This window comes from Trichoderma asperellum, chromosome 4 (genome assembly GCF_020647865.1).
Source record: "Trichoderma asperellum chromosome 4, complete sequence".
Classification (NCBI taxonomy): domain Eukaryota; kingdom Fungi; phylum Ascomycota; class Sordariomycetes; order Hypocreales; family Hypocreaceae; genus Trichoderma; species Trichoderma asperellum.
Window position 1 is genome coordinate 333,386 of NC_089418.1, and position 22,461 is coordinate 355,846.

Genomic DNA, 22,461 nt, shown 5'->3' on the forward strand with positions numbered 1-22,461 from the left:
GATTACAGCATCCCGCAACCATCGTCAGCTGTCCCAGCATTTTGGGATGGTGGCATGCGCTCTGGAGCAAATACCCACTAAGCGCATCGGAATTAAGGATACCATCCATGCAGAGTATCAAACTCTTATGTGGGGGGTCAGCTACCATAACCCTAGTGACGAGCACCAGATGCTGCCCATGTGGTACTCTATAGTAGTAGTGTCCATTATCCGGGTTATGCGGAGTATATAGAACGATGTCCTTGATGAACACATTTCGGTATTCGGCATCCGCTGCAAGAGGTTGAAAACCATTTCCTTGCCTCTGAGTTAGAACGGCACAGTTGCAAACGTGAGAAAACTCATTTTCCTTTCGAAGTGGCGCAGAAATTATTACTGGATATTTTTAAAATAGCTTATGGTCTCATACGGTGAGACGCAGTTGCTAGGGATATCGATTAGCGAGCTGAACGCTACGTCGAGATCTAGATCAGTGCATGTATCAATAGGCATAAAGAAGCAAACTCCAAGGCAATCTCGAAAAGCAGATATACTTTAAAGTTCATTGGTCATGAGCGAGAGAAATGATGCATGCATATGGTAGAGTTGCCAACAATTGCCCAGAGTTGTGTTACCCAGTAAGCTAAGCGTTGAGCAGGAAGCTGTTTCAGCACTTACCTTGCGAGACAAAAATCCAAAGGTCCGGAATAAATTAACTTCCATATAGGCAGGAAACTTCGTGGGACACGCCTTACCATAAACAGAGATATGTTACTTCAGAGAAGTCCGCCTGTAACAATAAAGTGAAGCAACTTGTCTTATTAGAATTCGAGGCCGATTACCAATTTTGAAGCCGCGATTCAACAGGTCGAATAAGCCAATTAAAGACTTGAAAGCCCTTATTGACAAATTAACGAATTTTTGCACAGACTTTTACGTTTCATTTTGACTAGGAAATAGCTTGATACAACTACGTCCTGTGGAGGAGAACAAACCCAACTATAGAGATTATCATAAACATAGTCACATCGGCATATTTTGCATTCTACTAAGCGATGATAGTGAGAATTCGGAACATATAATTAGTTATACTTTAAAATTGCATCATTTTTGACTGAGCCACTTAGATCGAATGATATCATCTAGACTACAATGATCAACGTAGCGTATTTTGCAAGAGATATTTACATAAGCAAGCTTGAATATTACGTACGGCAGCAGTATCAACAGCGATTTCGGCTAATGGGTTCGCTAAAACCTCAATCTCTCAAGCTTAATTTCTCTCTTCGAACTCCTAGTCGCTAAATTAAGTATTGTCGCTACCATCACAAAACATTTTCTACGGAACAATGTCGGGTCCTAAAAGCAGCTTTCAGGAGATCCCTGTAATCGACCTGGCTCTGGCAGATGATCCAGCATCACTCCCAACGCTTCTCGGCGCTCTTCGCATCGCTCTTACAGAGGTGGGATTCCTATACGTCTCAAATCACGAGGTACCTCAGCAAGTAATTCACAGTCTCGTTGACATACTTCCGAGGTTATTTGCACTCCCAGACAGTGCAAAAAAGGCAGCAGCTTTGGAGAACTCGAAGCATTTCCTTGGATATTCGGGGGCAGGCACGGAAATCACAAATGGCCAGGCCGATATAAGAGAGCAAATTGAGTTTGCAACAGAATTGGCGGCCATCTCAAATCCCGATGCCCCTCTATATGAAGGGTTAAGAGGCCCTAACCAGGTGAGGAGCAACTAGATTGATCATACCATCTATTGTCATTGTCTAATTCGGCATTCATGACGTAGTGGCCTACTGGACTTCCAGAGCTGCAACCAATCGTTGAAAATTATATTTTAGAGTTGACTCTTCTTGCGGAGCGTTTCCTTGTTCTGGTAGCTCAAGCGCTAGACTTGCCCAATCACACATTTGAGTCCTTTCTCTCAGACCAACACCGCCTTAAAATACTCCATTACCCAGCCGTCTCTCCTGGGTCAGTTGGTCAAGGCGTCGGCCCTCATAAGGATTCATCTGGCTGGTGGACATTTTTGCTTCAAGCTTCGCCACCAAATGTCAAGGGATTACAAGTTCTCAACAAAGCCGGCGACTGGATCGATGTCCCTGTAATTCCAGGCACGCTCGTGGTAAACATTGGCCAAGCATTCGAAGTAGTAACACATGGCGTTTGCAAGGCAACAATACACCGAGTACTCTCAAGTGATTATGAGAGATTCAGCATTCCCTTCTTTCAAGGCGTACGACGAGACTTGACCAAAAGTGAGGCTCTTGGGTCTTTGGGGGATCATTTCTCCACCTTTCGGCATGATGCTGGTCTCGAATCAGAGGAAAGCATGGCCATTGATTCTCCGTTTCTACGCGGCAAATATGACACTTGGGGCGAATGTCAACTGCGAATAAAGGTTCGAGCTCATAGAATCAACGGACAGAAGTTTTATCCTACAGTATATAAGCGATACATCGAAGATGATGCTTAGCTCGAAGTGGGATTCTTCTGACCACTGCTATGAATCTAATCATAGTATTTTGCAGTCAATCCACCAATTATGACCTGTTCTTTGATATGACTTCTTGGCCTATTATCTTTGGCGACTCCCTTGGCGACTCTAGTCTTTACCCATTCACCGGCTGTGATCCCAGCTGCACTCGAGTCTGTCACGTTGGTATAACCGAGCCGCTGAAGAACATTGCTAGTGATAGGCTTCAATTCTGTACTATCTTCCGCCTTGCAAAATATAAGACTCCTAGGCGTTCTAGGTCTCGTTGATCGGGTGGAGGGGCGACCACCCTATGAATTGAGCTTTTCAAGAACCCATTCGTCCAAAACTCGAGCGAGTCGGCTAGATTTACAGTTATACTTCCTGGATACGGGCGAACCCAGCGCCAATTACCTTCTGGAGTCCGTACTTGAAGCGCACATACAGGCTGCCGAAACAATAGCGTGAGGCTCCCAAAATCCGTATGTCCTTTCACCCAGACATTGTCGAGGGCTTGGTTTTCCTCTTCTGAACGTGGATGGTATTTCATATATCGCAAATGACAATCCGATTTTGCATTGTAGCGGTGATGATTAAGAAAATAATTTTCTGGTAGCTCTAAAATAATGGCGCAGAGGATCAAGAGTTTTCCAACAATATGGTCGTGGATATGTCGCGCAAAGGTCTCGATTTCATGGCGATTCTGGTTGATGATTTCCGGCTGTGGACGCTCGTAGGCAGGTATGAACTTGGGTATGTTGAAGATTACAGTATTGTCCCATATGCCCGGAGCAATCTCCTGCATGGCATATTAGTGAATAGTGACTGATACGGCACAACGAGCCATGCTTACTCTAAGGCCCAGTGGCTTATAGCCGTTATAGCCTCCCTTCTCTAATCTAGCTCGATATTTAAGTTTCTCTTCTGTAGGCAGCTGCAAAACTTCTTTGCCGATGGCGAATTGGCGATCTACTTGCTCTTGGCTTAAACTAAAGTTCGTAATGTAGAAGAAGCCTTTACAAAAAAATTAAGACAGGCAGAATCGGATACGGGAAGAATATTACGTACCAATCTTTTGGATAGCTTCTTGAAGCTGCTTTGCCAGTCGAGCTTTACCGCCTAGTTCCTCAAACTGAGAGAGATCTAGAGTGACCAGGTCGGCCCAATCCACTTGCAAATATCACGTGTAAGTAATTGGTGTTTAATAACGAATATCTCAATATCATACATTCGTGAGCTGTCTCTGGCACCTGATGATATGTGGGGATATCAACAGGCCCCTGTGCAAGATTGATCACCGTTTCCATAACTAATATGTGTAACTCGTTTAATCAACTCAAATATGATATTGTTTTCTCATAATATGATCAAGTTCTGGCACTTTAACCACGCGCCGTGATAACTTGGCTAAGTTTAAATAGTTATATTATCCGTGGTTGAACATATGACTTTTGACTCTAAATGCCAATCGCATTTCTTGGCTAAATGCACTCCACAACCCATTTTGCTTCTTATTTGGTGTGTTTGAGATTATGGTCACCTTGCGTGATCGTGCACATTGATTGCAAGCTTGCCCCTCCTAGCCTTCAACCGTAAGCTTAGATCTACTACTATATGGACGCATGATACATAGAGTGCATATAAATCGCGGGATAGCCTTGTAATACTTGCTTGCATGGTGTCCATGGCATGGTCAATGGAAGGTCTTTCTTTTTCCTTGCTTTCATAGTTAATTTTCAGTCATAAGCAAGCTTTAGGCGGTGCGCCGAAAGTAAATGGACAAAAGAGCACATATTTTGACAAGTACGCACAATGAGTCCTAGTAAAGACTCACACGAGAATGTTGATATCAATACACCGATTGAATCTCAAGAAACCAAAATTCACTATGCAAAGCGGGGAGAAGTAATATCTCATTTACCCATAGATGGAGCCATTGATGGATTTCAAGCAGATAGCCAAGGCGCACGCACGCTTCTCACTGCCGAAGAGGAGAAGACACTATTAAGGCGTATTGATTGGCACCTAATGCCTTTGTGCTCGCTTATTTTCATGTTCAAGAACTTAGACTCAGACAATGTAAGCCAATCTCTCAGCTTGTACTATTCTGTGGCTTAAATTTATAGCCAATGTCAGGTATCAAATGCTCGAATTATGAACCAAGGGACTCATCAAAATATCATGAATCAACTTGGCATGACATCAGATGAGTACAATCTAGTAACGGCAGTATACTATGTATGCCAGGTCCCAGATACTATCTGCCTTTATAAAACTCGTATCATCATCTAACTAGAGACAAGATACCGTACACATCTAGGCGAAGCCCCATCGAACTTGCTGTGAAAATATTTCACGCCGTCAAAATGGCAGTCACGAATCATAGTTACGTGGGGTGTTTGTTTAATGCTGCATGCTGCTGTACACAATAAAGGTCGCCTTTATGCTACAAGATTTCTCCTGGGACTTGTACGTTTCTTCTTCCATGGCCTGAGCTAGGAATCTTACTAGGGTACAGGCAGAATCAGGCCAGTTTGCGGGAATCCTCCTCCAAATGTGCTACTGGTATCGACCAGATGAGATGTCGTTAAGACTTTTATACTTTTGTGAGTTTATCGCAGTACTTTTTTCTTTGCATCTATACTTATTCTTTTCAAGATATTTGTGGTAATGCTTCGGGAATTTTTGGCGGCCCTTTGGCTTTTGCATTTGACAATGCATCTGGGTCTTTGCGGCTTTCGGGCTGGCAATGGTAAGCCCCTGTACCTCACCGAGGGGCCACTGGGCAGTACAACTTACAAGTATTGTGCAGGTTATTTCTCACCGAAGGAGCCGTAACGATTGTGTTTGGAATATCTGTGTGGTTTTTACTTCCAGATTGTTCGTATACTTCGAGTCGGGAGGTGAATTAAGCTAACGCGCTGTGACTGCCAGTTCCGGAGAATGCAAGCTGGTTGACCGACAAAGAAAAGGCATTCATTCAAGCTCGGCTACCTGCAAACGCTCCTCGAGCCAATGAACAAGATTTTAAACTTGGCGAAATCGTAGACTCGCTTAAAGATATACGACTCTGGCTATTCACCGTGACATGGCAGCATTGACCTTGGGCTCAAGCGGTGTGCGCTTCTATCAGTCAACCGTCATTGCAAATTTAGGATTTACGTGAGACTATCCACAAAAGAGTCATTTTGGCACTACTTTGATAAGCCTTTTAACATGACTATTTAGAAATATTGCGACGGCTCAAATTCTCAACATGTCCATTACGGCTGCGTCGCTAATTTTGATTGGCGTCTCCAGGGTATTTGCTGATAATGGCTGCTATCCTAGGCCGCTATATCCTCTGGGGTGCTTGCTCACAATTATCGCCTGCTACGCAGTTCTCGTCGCTTATCCAAATAATGCCGGTGTCTATACAGCTACACTAATCGGAAACAGCTGTGCAGCAGCATGGTACCCCCTTATGTGGCCTTGGAGAGTCCAGACGACAAGTAGAGCAACAGGCTCGGCATTTTCGATCGGGTTTGTAAATTTGTATGGCCAAATCGGAGGAGCAGTGGAACCTCAAATCTTCAGAAGTAAATACGCTCCTCATTACACAGTATCTTTTGAAGTTGCCATGGCCGTGGTCGCTCTGTGTATGCTGGTTACTCTTCTTACGTGGTGGGTTACACGAACCACTGAAAGAGACACCAAGACACTCAAGCTAGCGCGCAAGGCTGCTGCAGCCAGAAATGAGACAATTTTAGAGGATGTGGCTGATGGAGATTTGAACTAGTAGGACGTATCTAGTGGCTATGGGGAGGGTTGACAGATCGCGATAGCTCTGTCTCCTCGCCGATCACTTTATTATATTCAATACAGAATTCATTAGTAGTTTTACGATTTTCATTCAAATATATACTTCTATTAGCGTTCTATGCATTGACAAATCAACCTAAAGATAAGCAACATGTTACAATAAGCGTTGCACTCGCTTTTAAAAGTTCCAAGAAGTGCACCACCTTCTCAATATATCTGCACCTATAGGCTTCAATGCCGCGGCAGTTGTGCTTTTGGAGATAGTTCTCGCCATGTCAAAAACAACAGGTTTCTCTCCGGCTTTCTCCTTTTCTCTAAATGCGCGATAGGTGTCGAGAAGTTTGACGGCAGGGTTTTTATCCAAATTTTGTTCGGCAACAGCGCTAGCTTCCAAGATCGACACCCAATCTCCAAAGCTTGAAAGTTCTCTGATGCGTCCACCATAAAACTCTTTGAGGGAGTTGGCTATTTCTGACCACTGCACCTTTGCCGGGTTCTGCACGTGGAAGTAGCCATTAATTTCGGCAATGGGAGCTGAATTTGATATTCCAGCCACATCGAGGATGATTCCAGATACATCTTCTGCCGGGACCCAATCGGCGTTTTGGAATGGACCAAGAGTACTTGGAAGGACTCCAAGGTGTACTGAACTAGCAATCAAGCTTGGTACAAACTCTTGCGGATTCCATACACCCTCTCCGGCAGCTGGTCCTGCTATCTGTCCTACACGCACAGACACAGTGGCCAGTCCTGACTTTGCCGCCGCGGCATCCAGGATGAAGCTGCCTGCGAGTTTCGACAATCCATATCCCATTTCTGCCAATGTTGGATCATCAAGCCGCCGCTCAGGCACAGGCTCACTAGAGGACCAGTTATTTGCAGTACCTATACTTGATACAAACACCACAGCAACTTTCTTGGGCGATGCGCCAGCAAAGTCAACAAAGTGGCGGACCCCGCGGATGAATGGCTCAAATGAAGCAATTGGCATATTGAAGTTAACCGGCCAAGCGTTATGTACTATTCTATCCACTGAAGACAGCATCTCAGCATACTTGGTAGGCTCAAGTCCAAATTCTGGCTTTGATAGATCCGAGCCCAAAAATTCGACCTTGGAAAAGTCTTTGGATAGGGTACGGTTCGCACTGATATCCTCTTGCCGAGACCGGCCGCCATCAGTACCGCGGTTAAGCGCATACACCTTGCTTACACGGGGTGAGTTGATGAGCTGGTCTAGCATGTAGCTTCCCAAAGAGCCTGTCGAGCCCGTCAAAATGACTGTTTGATCATTTTCATTTGGGTCTCTTCGGGCGTCATTGCGCTCCGGGAGATTGCTGGTATATTTTTCGACGATATCTTCCATGACTTTAATCTGCTGGGCACTAAACTCTGCCTCTGCTGAGTCGCCACTCTCTCCACCAGATTTGGATATGAATCGGAAGATGTATCTGGAAAGGAGCTCGATTGAAGGGTTCGCATAGATAGACCGAGTCGCGACAATGTTAGGATCGAAGTCAATCCCTGACTTTTCAATTCCCGCTCGCAGCATTTTCGCCATGGTAATGACCTGTAATGAGTCGACTCCGTGACTAAAAAAGTCCGTATCTTGTTCAAGCTGTTCAACGTCAAGCTTGTCTTGAAGCAGCTGCTTGATAGATGACGCCAAAGCTTGCTGGCTGCTGAGATCCAGGTTTACATCGGTCACAGTAGCGTCTGCTTTCAGGTAGATACCCTCAATATAATCTTCGTACAAACGGACGGTTTGGGTCCTTTGCACGGTGCCTTTGCCAGCAATCAAAAACGGCATATTGGGGTCTGAAATGGCTACCAGCTGTCGAACAATACGACCGTGCGCAACTGTTTGCTTATTGGCTTGCTCAATGAGAGGCCAGACATCGTTAATCAGTGCTTCCGCCTCTGCATCGCTCTTCAAGGGGCTCTTCGGGTCCAAGATGATGGCTGGCTGGAACTTTTGCTGTCCAACAACCAGGACATGCCTAAGAGCTGGATGAGCAACGACCATGTCCTCTATGGTCACTGGATTCAGCTTCTCTCCGTTTGAGAAGACGATGACATCATCTCCTCGCCCATAGTACTTGAAGTGGTTGGGCAAGGATTCGTGAGCCTGGAACAGGTCTCCGGTAAGGAACTCTTGCTTGTCTGGGAAGTTGTTAAAGACAGCTTGGAGGCCAGTATCTGGCTTGCTGCGGCGTATTTTGAACCCATAAACTCCATCCCACGCTGTTGGGATCATCTCAGCTCCCATGAGCTCAGGATTGAAGACAATATACTTCCAAAGGCGGGGATTCGTCTGCTCTTGTAGTGCCAGAGGGAAAGTTCTAAGATACTCTTCGTTAGCACTAGTTTGGCTGGTTGGTTTGGCTGATTTATAAACTCACTCGCTAGATCCATAAAAGTTGACTATGTATGCTCCATTGTCCACGAGCTTGTCGCCTACCGGCCCTGATAGATTACCACCTCCAAATGAGAGGAAGTTGAGATTTGCTAACGCTTTTAGGCCGTCTTCAGTGGATGAGACATCTTCAATAACCGAAGGAGGCAGAATAGCTCCATCAACCCCAGCATGAGACAAGCACTGCTTCACAAGCTCTGCGTTTAATGGCTTCTCTGGGACGCCCAAGGAACAAGGCACCCGGTCATTGAGAGCGAGCATCATGATCGTTCCCAACCCCGCTCCGTGGAATAACGGCATAGGATTAAATACCCTTGTTGATCTAGAAGCCCAAACACTATATATAGATGAGTTATTGTGCTGATCGCGGATATTGCGAAGCTTGATCATGAGCTGGAGATTCGCTTGGCTCATCAACATTTTTTTTGGCGTCCCAGTGCTGCCGCTTGTATGTAGAGCAATCCATGGATGTGACCTAGTCTCATGGGCCGAATAATTATATGGGAAAGGATTGGGCCTAGCCTCGAGCCATTCCTTGGCACTAGGAACTAGAGATACTTGCAACGGTCGCTGTGCAAGAACTTTTTGAAGAACTGGCAAGTATCCTTCTCCATACCAGAAGTAGTGGCAGTTGGTCGCCTGCAAGAGAGAGAGCTGGCCTTCAATGGTGTTTCGAGGAGATGGGAAAAAGACTTGACATTTTGCCTTCATACAGGCCAGCATGAGGATGATATATCTCACATCATTGGGTCCGATGTAGCCAATTGTCGGGAAGTGGTCTTTTTGGATGTCGTTGGAGACCATTTTTGTAATAATATGAGCAACATGATTGACAGCGTTTGTTAACTGCTTATATGTGACTGGCTCCCACCCATCTTGAGGTTGTGTTGATCGGGGTACAAAGATGAAGGGGCGGTTAGGGTCACTCGCAGCATCATCTTCAATAATGTTTATGATGGAGCGAGTCTCTTCTGGTGTTGCAATGGAACCCATATTAGTTATAGTTGTTTGTTGTTTATAAAATAGATGCTTTTTTTCAAATGCGACAGGATTACGCCTTGTAGTTGTGTGGTTGCTTGCTCTGTGTAAGATAGATGGTTATTCAATTAAAGGATTGCTCTTGTGATTCTTTATCTTGTATCTGGAGAGGATATTTGCAATATATATACGAGTGTCAGCGTGTCTCAACGTATGACGAATATACCGAGAAAGCTTCCCCTGCCCTATTCCCATATGATGTATCATCCACAATCCACGACAGAGCCAAAGCCACCTAACGCCGACAAAACACCGCCTCCCTCTTCCACTTAACGCCGACAAAATACCACCTCCCTCTCCTTGACGTTTGCACAACGCAGTCGAGAGTCAGTGATTCCATCACCATGGCCGTTGGATGATAATGGAGCTCTTCGGAGTGCCATTACTCCGTTGAGAGTCTAGCTTCGGCGCACTTGTCCGTGGACGCCGCCAACAGGGATCGCCTCTTCAAGGTCGGACCACGCAAACAGGCAGGGTTTATGCAGCAAACGTGTGTTATAATCACCACGCAGATCATGAAAACTGCCATTCTATTGGCTGTCTGGGTAAAAGCAATACTAATCAGCTTTCGGTGTTGCAGCGGCCTCCACGGCGCTCTGCGTTCTGTCCGCGGATTCAGGGTCCGAAACGGATGCGTGGAAGCCGAACCACTTAAACGGCGTTTCTAGCGAGAATCCAACGCAGATCTACAGAGCATTGTGGGTTGCTTGCTGCTGCATGCAAAGGAGAACTTTCTGCTTACACGGCTAGATCCGATTCCGAGGAGCCGTTCGGCGCCACCAGATTGACCCCTTGAATGTGGCGTTTGCTGACGGACTAGAAGCTTTTGGGTGCTGTGTCATGCGCATATCGGCCGATTTCTGGTCTTAAGACCGCGCTATCTCTGAACTGCCGCAGTTAAGTGTAAGTACCGGGACTAGGGATATTGGCATTGTGGTTCTCGGTGGAAAACCACCGATTTTGGCAGTATAGATGCCTTCCCCAATTGTGCGTGCTAGTAAACGGCTTCACGAATCCCGAGAAACGGCGGAGATTTTGCTCTGCATTGCATACAGAGCAGACACGATCATATTGCATACAGAATATGCAAGTGACGTTGGTGAGCAATTCCGCTAGAGTTCCGATAACAAACTAGGTCCAGTCTCTTGTCAGGCATTACGTAGTTTTGCAAGAGTCAACACTCTCCACATCAGCCCTTTAGAAATAAACCATGCTCTGTGTATCCACTGTACAGAAACGCGGCTGATGTCTCGGCACTCCAAATTTCGAAGCAGAACAGCAAGGGCGAATCCGCTTGTTTAGCCCCGAATGATGAAACAATGAATGAACGTTGCGAATTCTATCGGTCACTGGATATAGGGCATAGCTTCGAGGTGTCGCATTCATATCCGAGGCTTCCGCTGCGCGACAACCAGCGGCCGTGTTTACAGGTGCTTAGGTAGGTATCCAACATACCTGCGCTAGCATTTATATAAGTTTTTTACACACTCTACGATTTCAACGGTTAAAGTCTTACTGATTTATGACCACCTCCTTCTTGACGGAATGTATGACACTGAGTAATAGCAGTTAGCATTTCTGCAATCATGAACCTTCACTCTCCGCCCACTTGGGATTTATGTTTAAAAAAAAAAAAACAGCAGTCAATAAGCCCTTAAGAAGATTCCTTGATCTACATTGCGCTGGGTGTCGTAGCCGGCTGGGGAATAAATGGGATATTCGGCTGCAGGAGTATATTGCGTTAATGAGGCGTAATGCTGAATTAATTAGGTAGGAAATGGTCAGCAAAGCGATTGCTTATATATTCCAACCACCATTACTTTGGTCAACCTTTACACCGATATGGGTATTTGAACCGTATCCCAGCTAAGCCGTTACACCCAATAAATTATTGCGCTGTCGTTAGCCTATAATATATGGCACTCTTAATTACTCGACCAATGGCCAAGACCGATGGCCAACTCCTTTGTTTCAACCAGCAAGATTGTACTATGTTACACTATATCAGAAGTATATTGGCAGATGTTATAATCCAATTGCTCAAGCCAGCCACCAACGCCATATCCGGAGCGACGGCTGCACAGAAGCTATCTTATATTGGCTACACTCCATTAGACCTGTCGGATGAGTGGCTGGGTGTATTGAGTAAGTATACGTATTCATGAAGTACTTGATACATGACTTCATCAGCCGGGCAGTAATATACCGGGGGCTCAATGACTCTTATTTTACTACGCTATCTGTTTAAATTTGGCGTCTTACTTTTCTAATATACTAGAAGTTGTCCTTGTGCAGCTTCTAGCTATAGGTACATGTATGTATAAATTGCTTATCAGCACCATGAAGCACGTCCTACGATACTCCGACACTTCTGGTATGTCCAGGCGCCAATATCGCCCTGCACACGGACCATGTTCCATCATCCGCTACTAAAAGGCTACTGCACTTTACAGAGTGATAAACAACAAACTAATAGTCCGGCCTCATTTTCTCATCAGCCCATGTTTCTACTCGATCCTAAATTATATTTTTATGACACCGATACGAGCCCCACAGACGACCAAAATGGACGTGCTTGAGACCAACGAAGCCTTTGAAGACGTCGGCGGACAGTATGAATTCACAGGCACTCTCGTAGTCTATCGAGATGGTGAAGATACATACCATGGCCTGTCAAAAGCTCGTTATTCATCACCATTAGAGTTTAGGAGAGAGCATCTTTCTCGCAAGATACTAATCCCTGTCTCTGCCTATATGCCTCCCTTTCCCACCAATTTTGTGAGGGCTCCTGATCGTCTACCGTGCAATATATTTGCCAAGCGGCCTCAGTTAATCTCCTACGATCGATATCATCAGAGCCTTCGACCAAACTGCATTGCAGATAATGTGCTCAGGGAGGCAGAAATTTGCGAGCTTCTTCGACAAAATCCACATCCTAATATCGCCGAATACATTGGTTGCCAAGTTGCCGATGGCAAAATTATGAGTGTATGCTTTGCAAAGTACGACCAAACTCTAATGCAGGCGGTCAACCCTCAAAACTATGGGAAAAGGATGTTTCGAGCAAACCGACAGGGCTTGGAAAGCTATCTCCATATCTTAGAAGGAGTCGGTGATGGAATTCGACATCTTCATAAACTAGGAATTGTCCACAACGACATCAATCCGAGCAACATTATGCTCAAAGACAATGTACCAATCATTATTGACTTTGGATCGTGTCAGAAAGAGGGGGGAAGTTTGGAAGGCATTGGTCGCACTTATGAACGGTTCGATGAGGCGGTTCAATCATCTCTTCCTAAGAATGACTTTGATGCATTGGAAGAAATTCGGATATGGTTGGCCGACGATTCGAAGGCTTTTCAATTTGATGAATAGCAGGGGTAATGTCTTTACATTACTGGGGTTTTAATAAGAGATAGGCTTGGTTCATTAAAATGGAAAGGAATAGCATGCTAAGAGTCATGCACGGACTTATAGCTCATCTATAATCTCCTCTTCCCGACCCAGCTCTGGTAATGAGGTTCCTTTTTCCTCCTCCCATTCCTTCAGCCATGCCTTGACAAACTCAACCTCCGCCTTGTGTGCCTGAGTGACTTGTGGCGGCGGCAGACCTGGCACGTGAACATCGTCGGGCAGACCATACTCATCCCAGTGGTGGACACCCCAGTCAATAAGCAGGAAGGGCTCGCTGGTGGTTGACTTTCGGTCAGGCAGGCCGCTGGCGTGGGGAGTCGCGGAACGCCATGGGTCTTGCTCTCCATCTATAATTGCCAGACGAGGATAGCTAAAGTTGAATCCTCCTAATTTATTAATAGACTGCACGTCGGGAGGGGTAGTGATGTTGAATAGTTTCTCGCAATGGATCGAGGCGTATTCAAGAGTAATGGCTCGAGAAATCATTGGAAGCTGATCCTTGGGCGTACCAGAGCCAGTAACAAAATATCCCCATCTAAAGAAGGAAAAAAGGCAAGTTAGTGTCGCAAGATACCAGACACAATTAATAGAATGCAGAGATACTTACTGCGTGCACACCTGGTAGGCCCAGCTGCGCAGCCATCCGGCTTCAAGTCTCACGTCATTTGGAGTATGGCGGGCAGAGAAGCATTCCATGGCGGATTTATGTTTGCAGGCCGACTTGAGCGTCTTCTTGACGTAATCTTTGATATAGCCAATGTAATTGAGCATGCGATTGGAAAGGGCGTCGGATTGAGTAGCAAAGCCGGCTTCCTGGACGAGTTTCTGCACTGTTGGAATAAGATGAAGGGTACTCGAGAAAAGCTGGACATCTGAGGATACGACTGCGCAGTAGATTCCGAGAGAAGTTACATCCTCTTCCGGATCCCAGTTGGTGGATTGTAGCCCGTTGAGACCCCGAGTGATGGTGGAAGCAAATTCGTCATCTTCGAGATCTCCCAGACCAAACATTTCCTTGAACTTGCGCACCTTGGCTCTGTCACCGCTGAAGAGGACCGAGTCGACAACGTGAGTAAGCTTCTGGGTGGTGGGCCCGCAGTCGCCGGGCGCGTACTGGCGCGCTGCCTCGAAATACTGCCAAAGATCCTCGACGGCGGCAGTGACGCCACTTGAGGATATACCACCCCAGAACACGTCAGGATACAGCTTGCGGGCAAAGGCAGCAAACGCGCCGGCATAAGAGCCTCCATAGATGATCCAAGGGGTCCCAGGAGCGGTCAAGTCCAGGTGCTCCAAGCCGGGAAACACAATATTCTTTGCAAAATACGCAGTGTCGGCGAGCGCTTGCTCTGTGGAGAGGAAGCGCAAGTTTTCAGTCGTGAGGTCTGGAACGGGGAAGCTGGTGCCATAGTATCGATGCTCCATGACAAGTCCAACGCCACCCGTAGCCTTTGTTAATATGGGTACAATGCCGTGTTGAAGATATGGAAGGCGGCCATCACTGTCAAATTCGCCAGAGTGCAGGATGATGACTGGTCCTCCTGGACGATAATTCGAGATGTCAAGCCAATATCGCAGTGGAAACGAATCGTCCGAGTGAGGATTGTATCTCGACTCGTTGTGGAAATGGTCGATCGGAACCGAAAAGTTGTACGCCTTGATGTTGGGATATTTGTCCTCGTACTCCTTGATCGATACGCGCTGCTCTGGATCGGGCTTCGCGTGGAGGTCGACGGCGTGCATCATCAGATTGATGGGCACCAAGGCAGAAGCCCGGCTGGCGGCCACCAGGCTGGCGAGGCCATACTTGGCGAGGCAATTCAACGAGACCATGGTTGGCCGTGCTGCCGGGTCGGAAGCTCTCAGCGCGACGCGGTGGACTCTGGAGGGAGATTTGGGCGGTTAGCCGATGATACTCACGCGCATCATGAACAATCGCAAGGGGATCACGCGAGGAAGAAGACGAGAGAGCGCTGTAGACGTACCTGGTTGGTTGCAGATGAGGGGCGGCGATTTGCTCTGGCTGCCCTGGGCTGGGCTTCTTATATCCGGCATGTTGGCGCCGGCCAGGTTTGGCGTTGCGAGACGATGGCGGGGAAGCCTGCCGAGCAAGATGGAGTATGTAAGACTAATGCCTGTTGGTGTCGCGCATGTGGTTGGGCCGACGAGCTCGAGATTGGTTGCTCGCCGGCGCCGGACTTACCCGGGACCAGACAGCACTCACTGCACTTGGCTCTGGGATTCGCATTGATATGGCGAGGAAAACTACAGTAGTATCTTTCAAATAGGAAAAGCGTGTCTTCTTGTATCCTCAAAAATCCAAGTGCATTTGGCTGCACTGGCGAATTTGGAAGCTCAGTCCAAGCGGTATATGATATTATCCTCAGCACCTCATAGGTAATCCAGAACGTAAATATCTACATGTACCTTGATGGGTAACGTATGCAGTAATATACACTAATTGTAAAATATGCTGTTTGCTAGTAGCCATATCCGGTAACTATAGAACTAGTCATAGATAGTTCTAATAAGAGCCATCTATAGATTTCCCAAGAGATACAGACCGCAAGCAATATTGGAAATGAAAAGGAAAGCTCCTTTGGACGGCGCGTTGAATTGGCTGGTGAGCAGCAATTGCTTGGTGGGTACTGAAGCAAGCGCTACTTAGCTAATATTATCCCGCATCGAAGACATCAACGGGCAGAGTGGCTGAGTGGTCTAAAGCGTTAGACTTGAATCAACACCGATTCTCGCTATCTAATACCTTCGGGTGCGCAGGTTCGAACCCTGCCTCTGTCGTTGTCTTTTTTTTTGACCTTTTTTGCACTTTTTTATGTTCAATTAACTTGGTCTTTGTTTCTGCTCATTCACCATTGTGTGGCATTTATTCGTTATGTTGTTTTCTTGGAAACAGTTTCGCGCGCAGAGTTTGGCAACTTGATCGCCGTGACCTTTATGAAACTCCAGTCTAAAGTACCTAGCCTAGGGAATATCGCCGCCGCGATGCATGCCGCAAACACGACTTGTTCAAGGGTAATGCGTGATATGCCTGCTCGCTATAACCTAAGAAAAGGGCGCGGTGTGTAGCCTCCGGTGACAGCTAGACTTTTGCAATCTACACAAGTACATACATAGGTGGCGGGGAGCTCAGGTCGATCTTGCGGTAAGGCGGAGAACTAAAAAAAACGTGAGAAAGCAATTTCGCAGCATTTCTGTATCTCGCAAAGACCTTAGTTATTATGTGTAAAGCCAGTGACAACCTTGGCGGATAGCTGATCATCAGTTTAGTGTTCCATTTTCATCCTAATTACGGAGTACCCTAAGACACAACACTCATTCGCCAATTTGTCTTTATACTGTAGTTCATAACCTCGGCCGTATAGCCAATGCTGCTTGCGAGACAGACCCCACAAGACATCGTGAGTGCAAAGAGCGTGGATAAGCTACTGCGTTCGGCGCGTCTGGGTATCTTGGACGCGGTTCTGGCGACGATCAGTCTGTCCCAAAGAGGCAACGTCGAGAGATATCTGATGAGCACAATTCCAGCGCTGAAGAACAGTCTTTCTCTTGTCGCCGCAATCACGAGTTGATGATTGAACTTGAAGCTTTAACACTATCAATCCAGCCGCAGATGCTCCTCTTTTTTGGGCTAGTTCTTTGTTTTGCTTTTGCGTCCAATGAAGAGATAATCTTGAGATCGCCGCCCAGGATCAAGCGCTACTTTCGGCTGCGGTCAACCAAATCTGTTGTAGCAATGGATATGGCATCGGTGTCTACAAGGGCCTACCGCTACTTTGTTAAGATATAAAAAAACCACTGTTAACATCGTGGCCAAAGCACTATGATGACCTGGCAAAACTACTTGTAGGATATTGGCAAGTGAATTATGATGGACTGCGTCTAGCGGCCCGCCGTCAACTGCGGCGAGATGAGCTGCTTAGAGCGCTAGTATGAATACCGGCTCCCAAAGCGGATTCATCGTCGCACTATCGAATGTCTGCATGAACCTGGCAGGGGTGTCGCCACGTGATGCCGCTGAAGAAGGACAATCGATGTAAAGATGCGAGAGATGATGACATAGCGCATTGCTGTTTAAATTAAGGAGCTCGCTGCCGGTTGCAAACTCGGCTTGCTGGGCTGAGGCTCTGTCTCGAGATTTATCTGGGTGACACTTTTGACGTCGACAACGCGTACCAGGGGTTTGGCGCTAGAAGGAGAGAGCAAGGAGTGGGAAAAAAAAGTCCTGAGAAATTGCTTAAGACGACGCCGGCGCGCCCTGCGCGAAACAATTTACCAGAGGCGTTAAATGGGGATTCAGCTTCATCGCAGCGAGGCCGAGAGAAATGGAGGCGATTTCAGCGGTGCACAGCGCGGACGTTCAGCTACCATCAGTACAAGCAGCCAAAGCGTCCTTTACCACAATAGCGACAGCGGCAGACGAAATCTGATCCGTGCAACTCCAGACGGGGCCCCGATGTCTCCAGACCGGGGCAGATCGATTGACCAAAACGCCCGGACATTCTATCGCGAGGGGACGCCCCCACCTCCTCCAACGACCAGAGATACAAATGTCGATGTGTCGAGCACTACCAACATTCTCCATAAAGCAGGAGAATTCTACGATTACCAGTATGACCGCGTTGCTCCTCCAGCACCTATACCGCAGGCCACCATATGTGGAGTGACTACCCGGTTGTTTTGGCTTATAATGGCAGCTGTAGGGCTATTCGTGGCGATTGGCGTTGGCGTTGGTGTCGGCGTTGGTCTGGGTACGAGGCACAAGGCAGCTGTTCAACCAAGGTATGCTAGGATGGCTGAGATGGGATTTCCAAAGGCCTTTTCACAACTACCAGTTTCCGATTCATGCCGTGTACTGACATTGCTGCTGTAACAGCCCCACGACAAGTTCTGCTCACACATCGACTTCCACGTCGAGTTCAAAGACTGCTTCTGCTACTGAATCTCTTCCATCTAACCTGCTTGGCTGTCCTCAAGCCAACAACACACGATACGCCGTCCCCGGCTCAGAAAAGACCTTTTTGCTTATTTGCGGAATAGACTACAGCGGTGCAGGTCAGGCAGTCGAGTTGGGAAATTTATATACAATAGACATGGAGGACTGTATGGCCAACTGTGCAACCTTTCCAGGTTGTACAGCCTGTGGATGGGGCATCATTCCGGGAGATGCGGGGAGCGAGCATAGATGTTGGCTGAAGGGAGACCTGGGGAAGACGCATCTGCCGAAACCTGGGTGGTATTTTGCAATTCTACAATAACGGGAGTAACAAAATAGAAATTTAATGTTTAATGCTGCCATGTATATGATAGTTGCCTTTTTGTACGATGGTACATGCATCCGCTGATAGCTTAGTCTGCGCTGTGGTGAAGTCGCATGATAACTACATGTAACTTGGCTCCGCAACTAACTCTCACAACTCCCACAACTCCCCTGAACTGCGATTCAATTTAAATAGTCACTAAATTTATTTTTCACTTCAAAGATTAACTTAATGTTGTATGATATAGTCATTTGTGTCCAATGTGCCGAATGGCAATGCCATCTAGCTCATCAGCTACCTATATATATATGTATGTGCGCATCTATGTATATTCTCTCTACCAGCGAGTGCAAAAGTAAATACATCGGTCCCAAAAGGAAAAATATAAACAGTAATCAAGAGAAGAGAAGAGATGATGAAAGAAGAAATGTGCAGAAAAGGAAAGGTGATCATTCCAAAAGGGTGGACTGTTCTTCATGTCTCGTGAGAGCGAATTCGAGGCTTATTGTCTCGACATTTAGCAGATCTGACCAGAACTGAGGATCTTCTTAGCCTCTTGAGCGTAAGTGCATCCGTTGTTGACGTTGGAGTCAGAGAATCCGGCAGACCACATCATGACACCACCGAAAGCGGCATTGTCCTTATGTTGGCCAACGAGAGTGTTGAGAGCAGAGGGTTCAAGGTAGTATTTAGCACCGGATTCAGTGCCAGTTGCGCCGAGTGGGCTCGCCTGAAATGGTTTAGTAAGAGTAATACAAAAAGAAAAAATGAGGATGAAACCAACCGGAACTCCAAGGAAGATCTTGGCATTAGCAGAAGGAGTGTTGGCAATGTTGGAAACCCAATCATCAAAGTTAGGGGTTGATGTTCCAACGGAGCAAGCTTAAGGCATTCACTGTTAGTATCTATAGTACAACAGTACAGAGGCTTACTTACATGGGTTGTTGTAGAACTGAACCCAAAGATAGTCAAACTGGGAAGTGGTAATGATTTGCTGCATATTTGGTTCCCTATTTTTCCTTATTAGCAGGCTATACATCAGCCATATAACTGTAAAATCTAAGAAGAACTGACGGAATTGGGCACTGAGGAGCACCGGTAATCACGTAGTTGCCGCCGTTGAAGTTTGAGCGAAGCTTAGCGATCAAGTACTGGTAGTACTGGTTGCCGCTACTCGCCTCTACATCGAAATCCCATCCGTCCAAACTATTGCTTCCGAAGGGTCTCGGAACAGTACCATTTCCTGCGCCATAAGCATCCCAGAGATTTTGGCCAATTGTCTCGGCTTCCTGCTGAGAAGAGAGAGAATAGGCACCGGCCGCGCCACCTAGGGATAAGATCACCTTGACTCCATTGGACTTGCAGGTAGCGATGGCTGCGCTGAGCTCATCACAGTTTGAAGGGTTGCCAGAGGTATCAATGGAGCAGCTCTGGCCAATTGTTCCCGCTGCAATTTCGACGCCATTACCATATTGATAAAGAAAACTAAGTACGACGACGTCGATACCGGCTTCAGCAGTACAGTAAGCAGAAAGATCGTTGTTCTCGATAGTACCACCACCGTTCTGGCCCCAGTAGACAACGTTTAGGCCGGTTGAGGTTTGACGGCGGTAAGGAGCAGCCAGGGCAGCAGTGGCCATGAGGCCGGTTAGAGCAGCAGTGTAAAGCATCTTGAGTGTTTTTGGTATGTACAATCGACTTTGTCGTAAAGTATAAACTTGAATGAAGGTGTCAAAAGGGACTATATATACTGTAAAAGCAAAAAGGGAATGAAAGGGATCCGTCAAGGACCTTGTGTTGCGAGAAATGACTGTAGACTTGAAGGTCTCGTGGTGAGTGAGGAATGAAGCCAGAAGGCACGAGAGAAGAGGAAGATGAACCCATATTTATGTTTCAGACGCTCTACTATCTATAGTAAAAGCTGTGCCTGATGTAATATTTGACAAGTAATTCCAAGTACCGAAACCGCATATCCTACTGCCATGGCTGTAATGTAACAACCGGCAGAAGGGTACGCTGTGTATGCTCCATGTTTGTTTGGAAAGGGCGTGTAAGATTGGTCCTGGTTACAATGTTCAAAAGAGACCGGCCACTTGGACACATACAGCCAACACCCCCGCGTAGAACATTGTGGTGACCTGATAGCTTCATTACTACCAACGGCGAGGTGGAAGTGGGCAGAGTCCCCACGTGGATAGATGCTACGTTCCTGAAAGACTTTGTCCGATAATACAGAGTCCTTTTCGAGCCGTGATCATCGCTTCCATCTGACGCTGCTTATTATGGAAGGGGTTTTCAGGGCGCTACTTGCAGTGAAGAAATGATCAACAGTAACCGCGGACATGTGTGAGGCTACGTCGGAGGCTAATTTTTAGAGTAGGCGCTTGCAGTCTGACATTGATTGCTGTTGATTCTTAAAGGCTATACTAAGTGTACTGACATCTGTCTCTTACACAGATCCAATTCACTCTACTACTGACTATTGCAACTGTTTGGAGACAGTGAGCCATTTATTAAGGCAAAAGTACTTTTAGTAGGCTGACTTACATGTCTAATGTCTTCATCCTGATGACACCATTGCAGGTTTTCTTCTTTGCATGTGTTCCTAGTGTCACTCTGTGAGGCTGTCACCCGTTCGATCCACGCATCTTGAAGCGGCTGCCTATTCTAGTACTGAGCTGCACGGCTAAGAAACTGGCACCTGTTACGGAGGGTTAAGATCTGCGATCCCATCTAGCCTATGCGCCCGTGATTTTTGTCATTCCGACCCCACATGGCCAGCACCAGGATGAAACAGCGCTACGTGCAAGGATTCTGGAAACCCAGCAGTTTTGTTTCAACCAGAACCAACTATAGGCAAAGGAAACTGCTGAATTAGGGAGGTTGTAAGGCGGGAATATTGCGATGTACAGGCTATGGAGCATTGACTGCGGACATGTAACCAGCATTCCCGGATGCAGCCGCCCGCACTTTGACAGGATGAATGCCGTTGCAGTAACTTATGCGTACATGTAACAAATACCCAGGCTGTATAAACTGTAAAGCGGGAGAAATGGGCATAACCAAGCCATGTGAGATTGCCGTATATCCACATGTGAAGCTGGCTGCATGTGAGTAGTCACGTACATCTGGGCTATAAGAAACATTGGCCACGTTCAACGTCACTAACAATCGATGGAGATCATGCTGATGAGCGCACATCATGTAAATGTAATCGGCTGGGACAATTGCCCACTCGCATCCATCTAAATAGGCAAGTCGCACGATGCTCGAGCTAGATCCAGGGACCTGGTGGCACCGTAGTCTCGCGGATTTTTTTAAACTTCTTTTGGTGAGGATTTGCGTAAACGCCCCGCCTCAGGCTGTCTTGAGTGTAAGCATCGAGCCTGTTCGCATCTCATATAGCTCGCCTCGCTCGTGTAGTAAACACTAGTGGTTAATAATAGATCTCACTGCTTACAATCCATGGCCTTGCCGGAGAAATTGAGCAGTCCTCTCCACTATTGATGAGTTCGAGCACCTTCTTGCCAACGACATCTCCGAGTGCCCAGCTGCATTAGAATGGCGTTCCTGCGTCACTGCTGATCACTCGTAGTAGGGCCGAACGTATCGAGAAAAAAAAGGCATATGCTCCTAAGAGGAGACAACATCACTAAGCCATCATTTGGCATACAAGCTCCCATACTAAGAAAAGATTGCCATTACTGGACGGTTACATCTCCATTTATTACGCTGTACCGAATTACGGACATGCAACGATACGCTGCGACAAATTGAAGACTAATTAGAAATTACAAGCCGTCTGGTGCCGAATATATTGCCGGATGTTTCGCATTCGCGGCTTATAATTACAATAAGAAGAGCCTCGTTTCAGTTCAAAAGGTGACGGTTTTCTAGTTTCACCAGATATTCCTTTCGTAAGCACATTCAAATCTTCATTAATATCTGCCACGAGCATTGTTTTCATTTTATCTTATTCTTTTGTCTCCTCTTTCTGCAATTCTTAATTCTCGCCTCCATTAGCTACGGGTGGGTCAAATGTCTGC

At 46.6% G+C, this 22,461-nt stretch overlaps 8 protein-coding genes and 1 non-coding gene across 9 annotated transcripts; 5 read left to right on the forward strand and 4 right to left on the reverse strand.

Annotated features, from left to right (window-relative positions):
- The first annotated feature begins 1,271 nt into the window (after window positions 1-1,271).
- On the forward strand, window positions 1,272-2,965 carry TrAFT101_006493 (uncharacterized protein). The gene is made up of 2 exons (XM_024904680.2): window positions 1,272-1,715; window positions 1,781-2,965. Exons 1-2 carry the CDS (start codon window positions 1,329-1,331, stop codon window positions 2,465-2,467), a joined length of 1,074 nt encoding a protein of 357 aa, XP_024754851.1. The 5' UTR covers window positions 1,272-1,328; the 3' UTR covers window positions 2,468-2,965.
- TrAFT101_006494 (uncharacterized protein) lies at window positions 2,516-3,814 on the reverse strand. The gene is made up of 4 exons (XM_066127788.1): window positions 3,696-3,814; window positions 3,536-3,637; window positions 3,321-3,481; window positions 2,516-3,266 (listed from the first exon to the last, which is right to left on the reverse strand). The coding sequence occupies exons 1-4, from the start codon at window positions 3,772-3,774 to the stop codon at window positions 2,694-2,696; spliced, it is 915 nt and encodes a 304-aa protein (XP_065983901.1). The 5' UTR covers window positions 3,775-3,814; the 3' UTR covers window positions 2,516-2,693.
- Window positions 3,815-5,555: 1,741 nt separating this feature from the next.
- Window positions 5,556-6,245, forward strand: TrAFT101_006495 (uncharacterized protein; the record flags this gene model as incomplete). Its single annotated transcript, XM_024906349.2, has 2 exons — window positions 5,556-5,629; window positions 5,696-6,245. 2 exons carry the CDS (start codon window positions 5,556-5,558, stop codon window positions 6,243-6,245), a joined length of 624 nt encoding a protein of 207 aa, XP_024754849.2.
- A 201-nt stretch (window positions 6,246-6,446) lies between these two features.
- On the reverse strand, window positions 6,447-9,674 carry TrAFT101_006496 (putative NRPS-like protein biosynthetic cluster; the record flags this gene model as incomplete). Its single annotated transcript, XM_024902891.2, has 2 exons — window positions 6,447-8,607; window positions 8,668-9,674. The coding sequence occupies 2 exons, from the start codon at window positions 9,672-9,674 to the stop codon at window positions 6,447-6,449; spliced, it is 3,168 nt and encodes a 1,055-aa protein (XP_024754848.2).
- Window positions 9,675-11,916: 2,242 nt separating this feature from the next.
- On the reverse strand, window positions 11,917-15,239 carry TrAFT101_006498 (uncharacterized protein). Its single transcript, XM_024901493.2, has 3 exons — window positions 15,122-15,239; window positions 13,744-15,018; window positions 11,917-13,671 (listed from the first exon to the last, which is right to left on the reverse strand). Exons 2-3 carry the CDS (start codon window positions 14,967-14,969, stop codon window positions 13,194-13,196), a joined length of 1,704 nt encoding a protein of 567 aa, XP_024754846.2. The 5' UTR covers window positions 14,970-15,018; window positions 15,122-15,239; the 3' UTR covers window positions 11,917-13,193.
- Window positions 12,285-13,215, forward strand: TrAFT101_006497 (uncharacterized protein; the record flags this gene model as incomplete). The annotated part of the gene is made up of 1 exon (XM_024910403.2): window positions 12,285-13,215. One exon carries the CDS (start codon window positions 12,285-12,287, stop codon window positions 13,095-13,097), a length of 813 nt encoding a protein of 270 aa, XP_024754847.1. The 3' UTR covers window positions 13,098-13,215.
- Window positions 15,240-15,835: 596 nt separating the features above from the next.
- On the forward strand, window positions 15,836-15,935 carry TrAFT101_006499. Its single transcript has one exon. It is a non-coding gene; the product is annotated as a tRNA-Ser (tRNA).
- Window positions 15,936-17,159: 1,224 nt separating this feature from the next.
- Window positions 17,160-18,495, forward strand: TrAFT101_006500 (uncharacterized protein). The gene is made up of 2 exons (XM_024904678.2): window positions 17,160-17,936; window positions 18,031-18,495. Exons 1-2 carry the CDS (start codon window positions 17,443-17,445, stop codon window positions 18,410-18,412), a joined length of 876 nt encoding a protein of 291 aa, XP_024754845.2. The 5' UTR covers window positions 17,160-17,442; the 3' UTR covers window positions 18,413-18,495.
- Window positions 18,496-18,713: 218 nt separating this feature from the next.
- Window positions 18,714-20,085, reverse strand: CHI2_4 (Chitinase 2; the record flags this gene model as incomplete). Its single annotated transcript, XM_024905653.2, has 4 exons — window positions 18,714-19,145; window positions 19,200-19,297; window positions 19,352-19,425; window positions 19,490-20,085. The coding sequence occupies 4 exons, from the start codon at window positions 20,083-20,085 to the stop codon at window positions 18,933-18,935; spliced, it is 981 nt and encodes a 326-aa protein (XP_024754844.2). The 3' UTR covers window positions 18,714-18,932.
- Window positions 20,086-22,461: the final 2,376 nt, after the last annotated feature.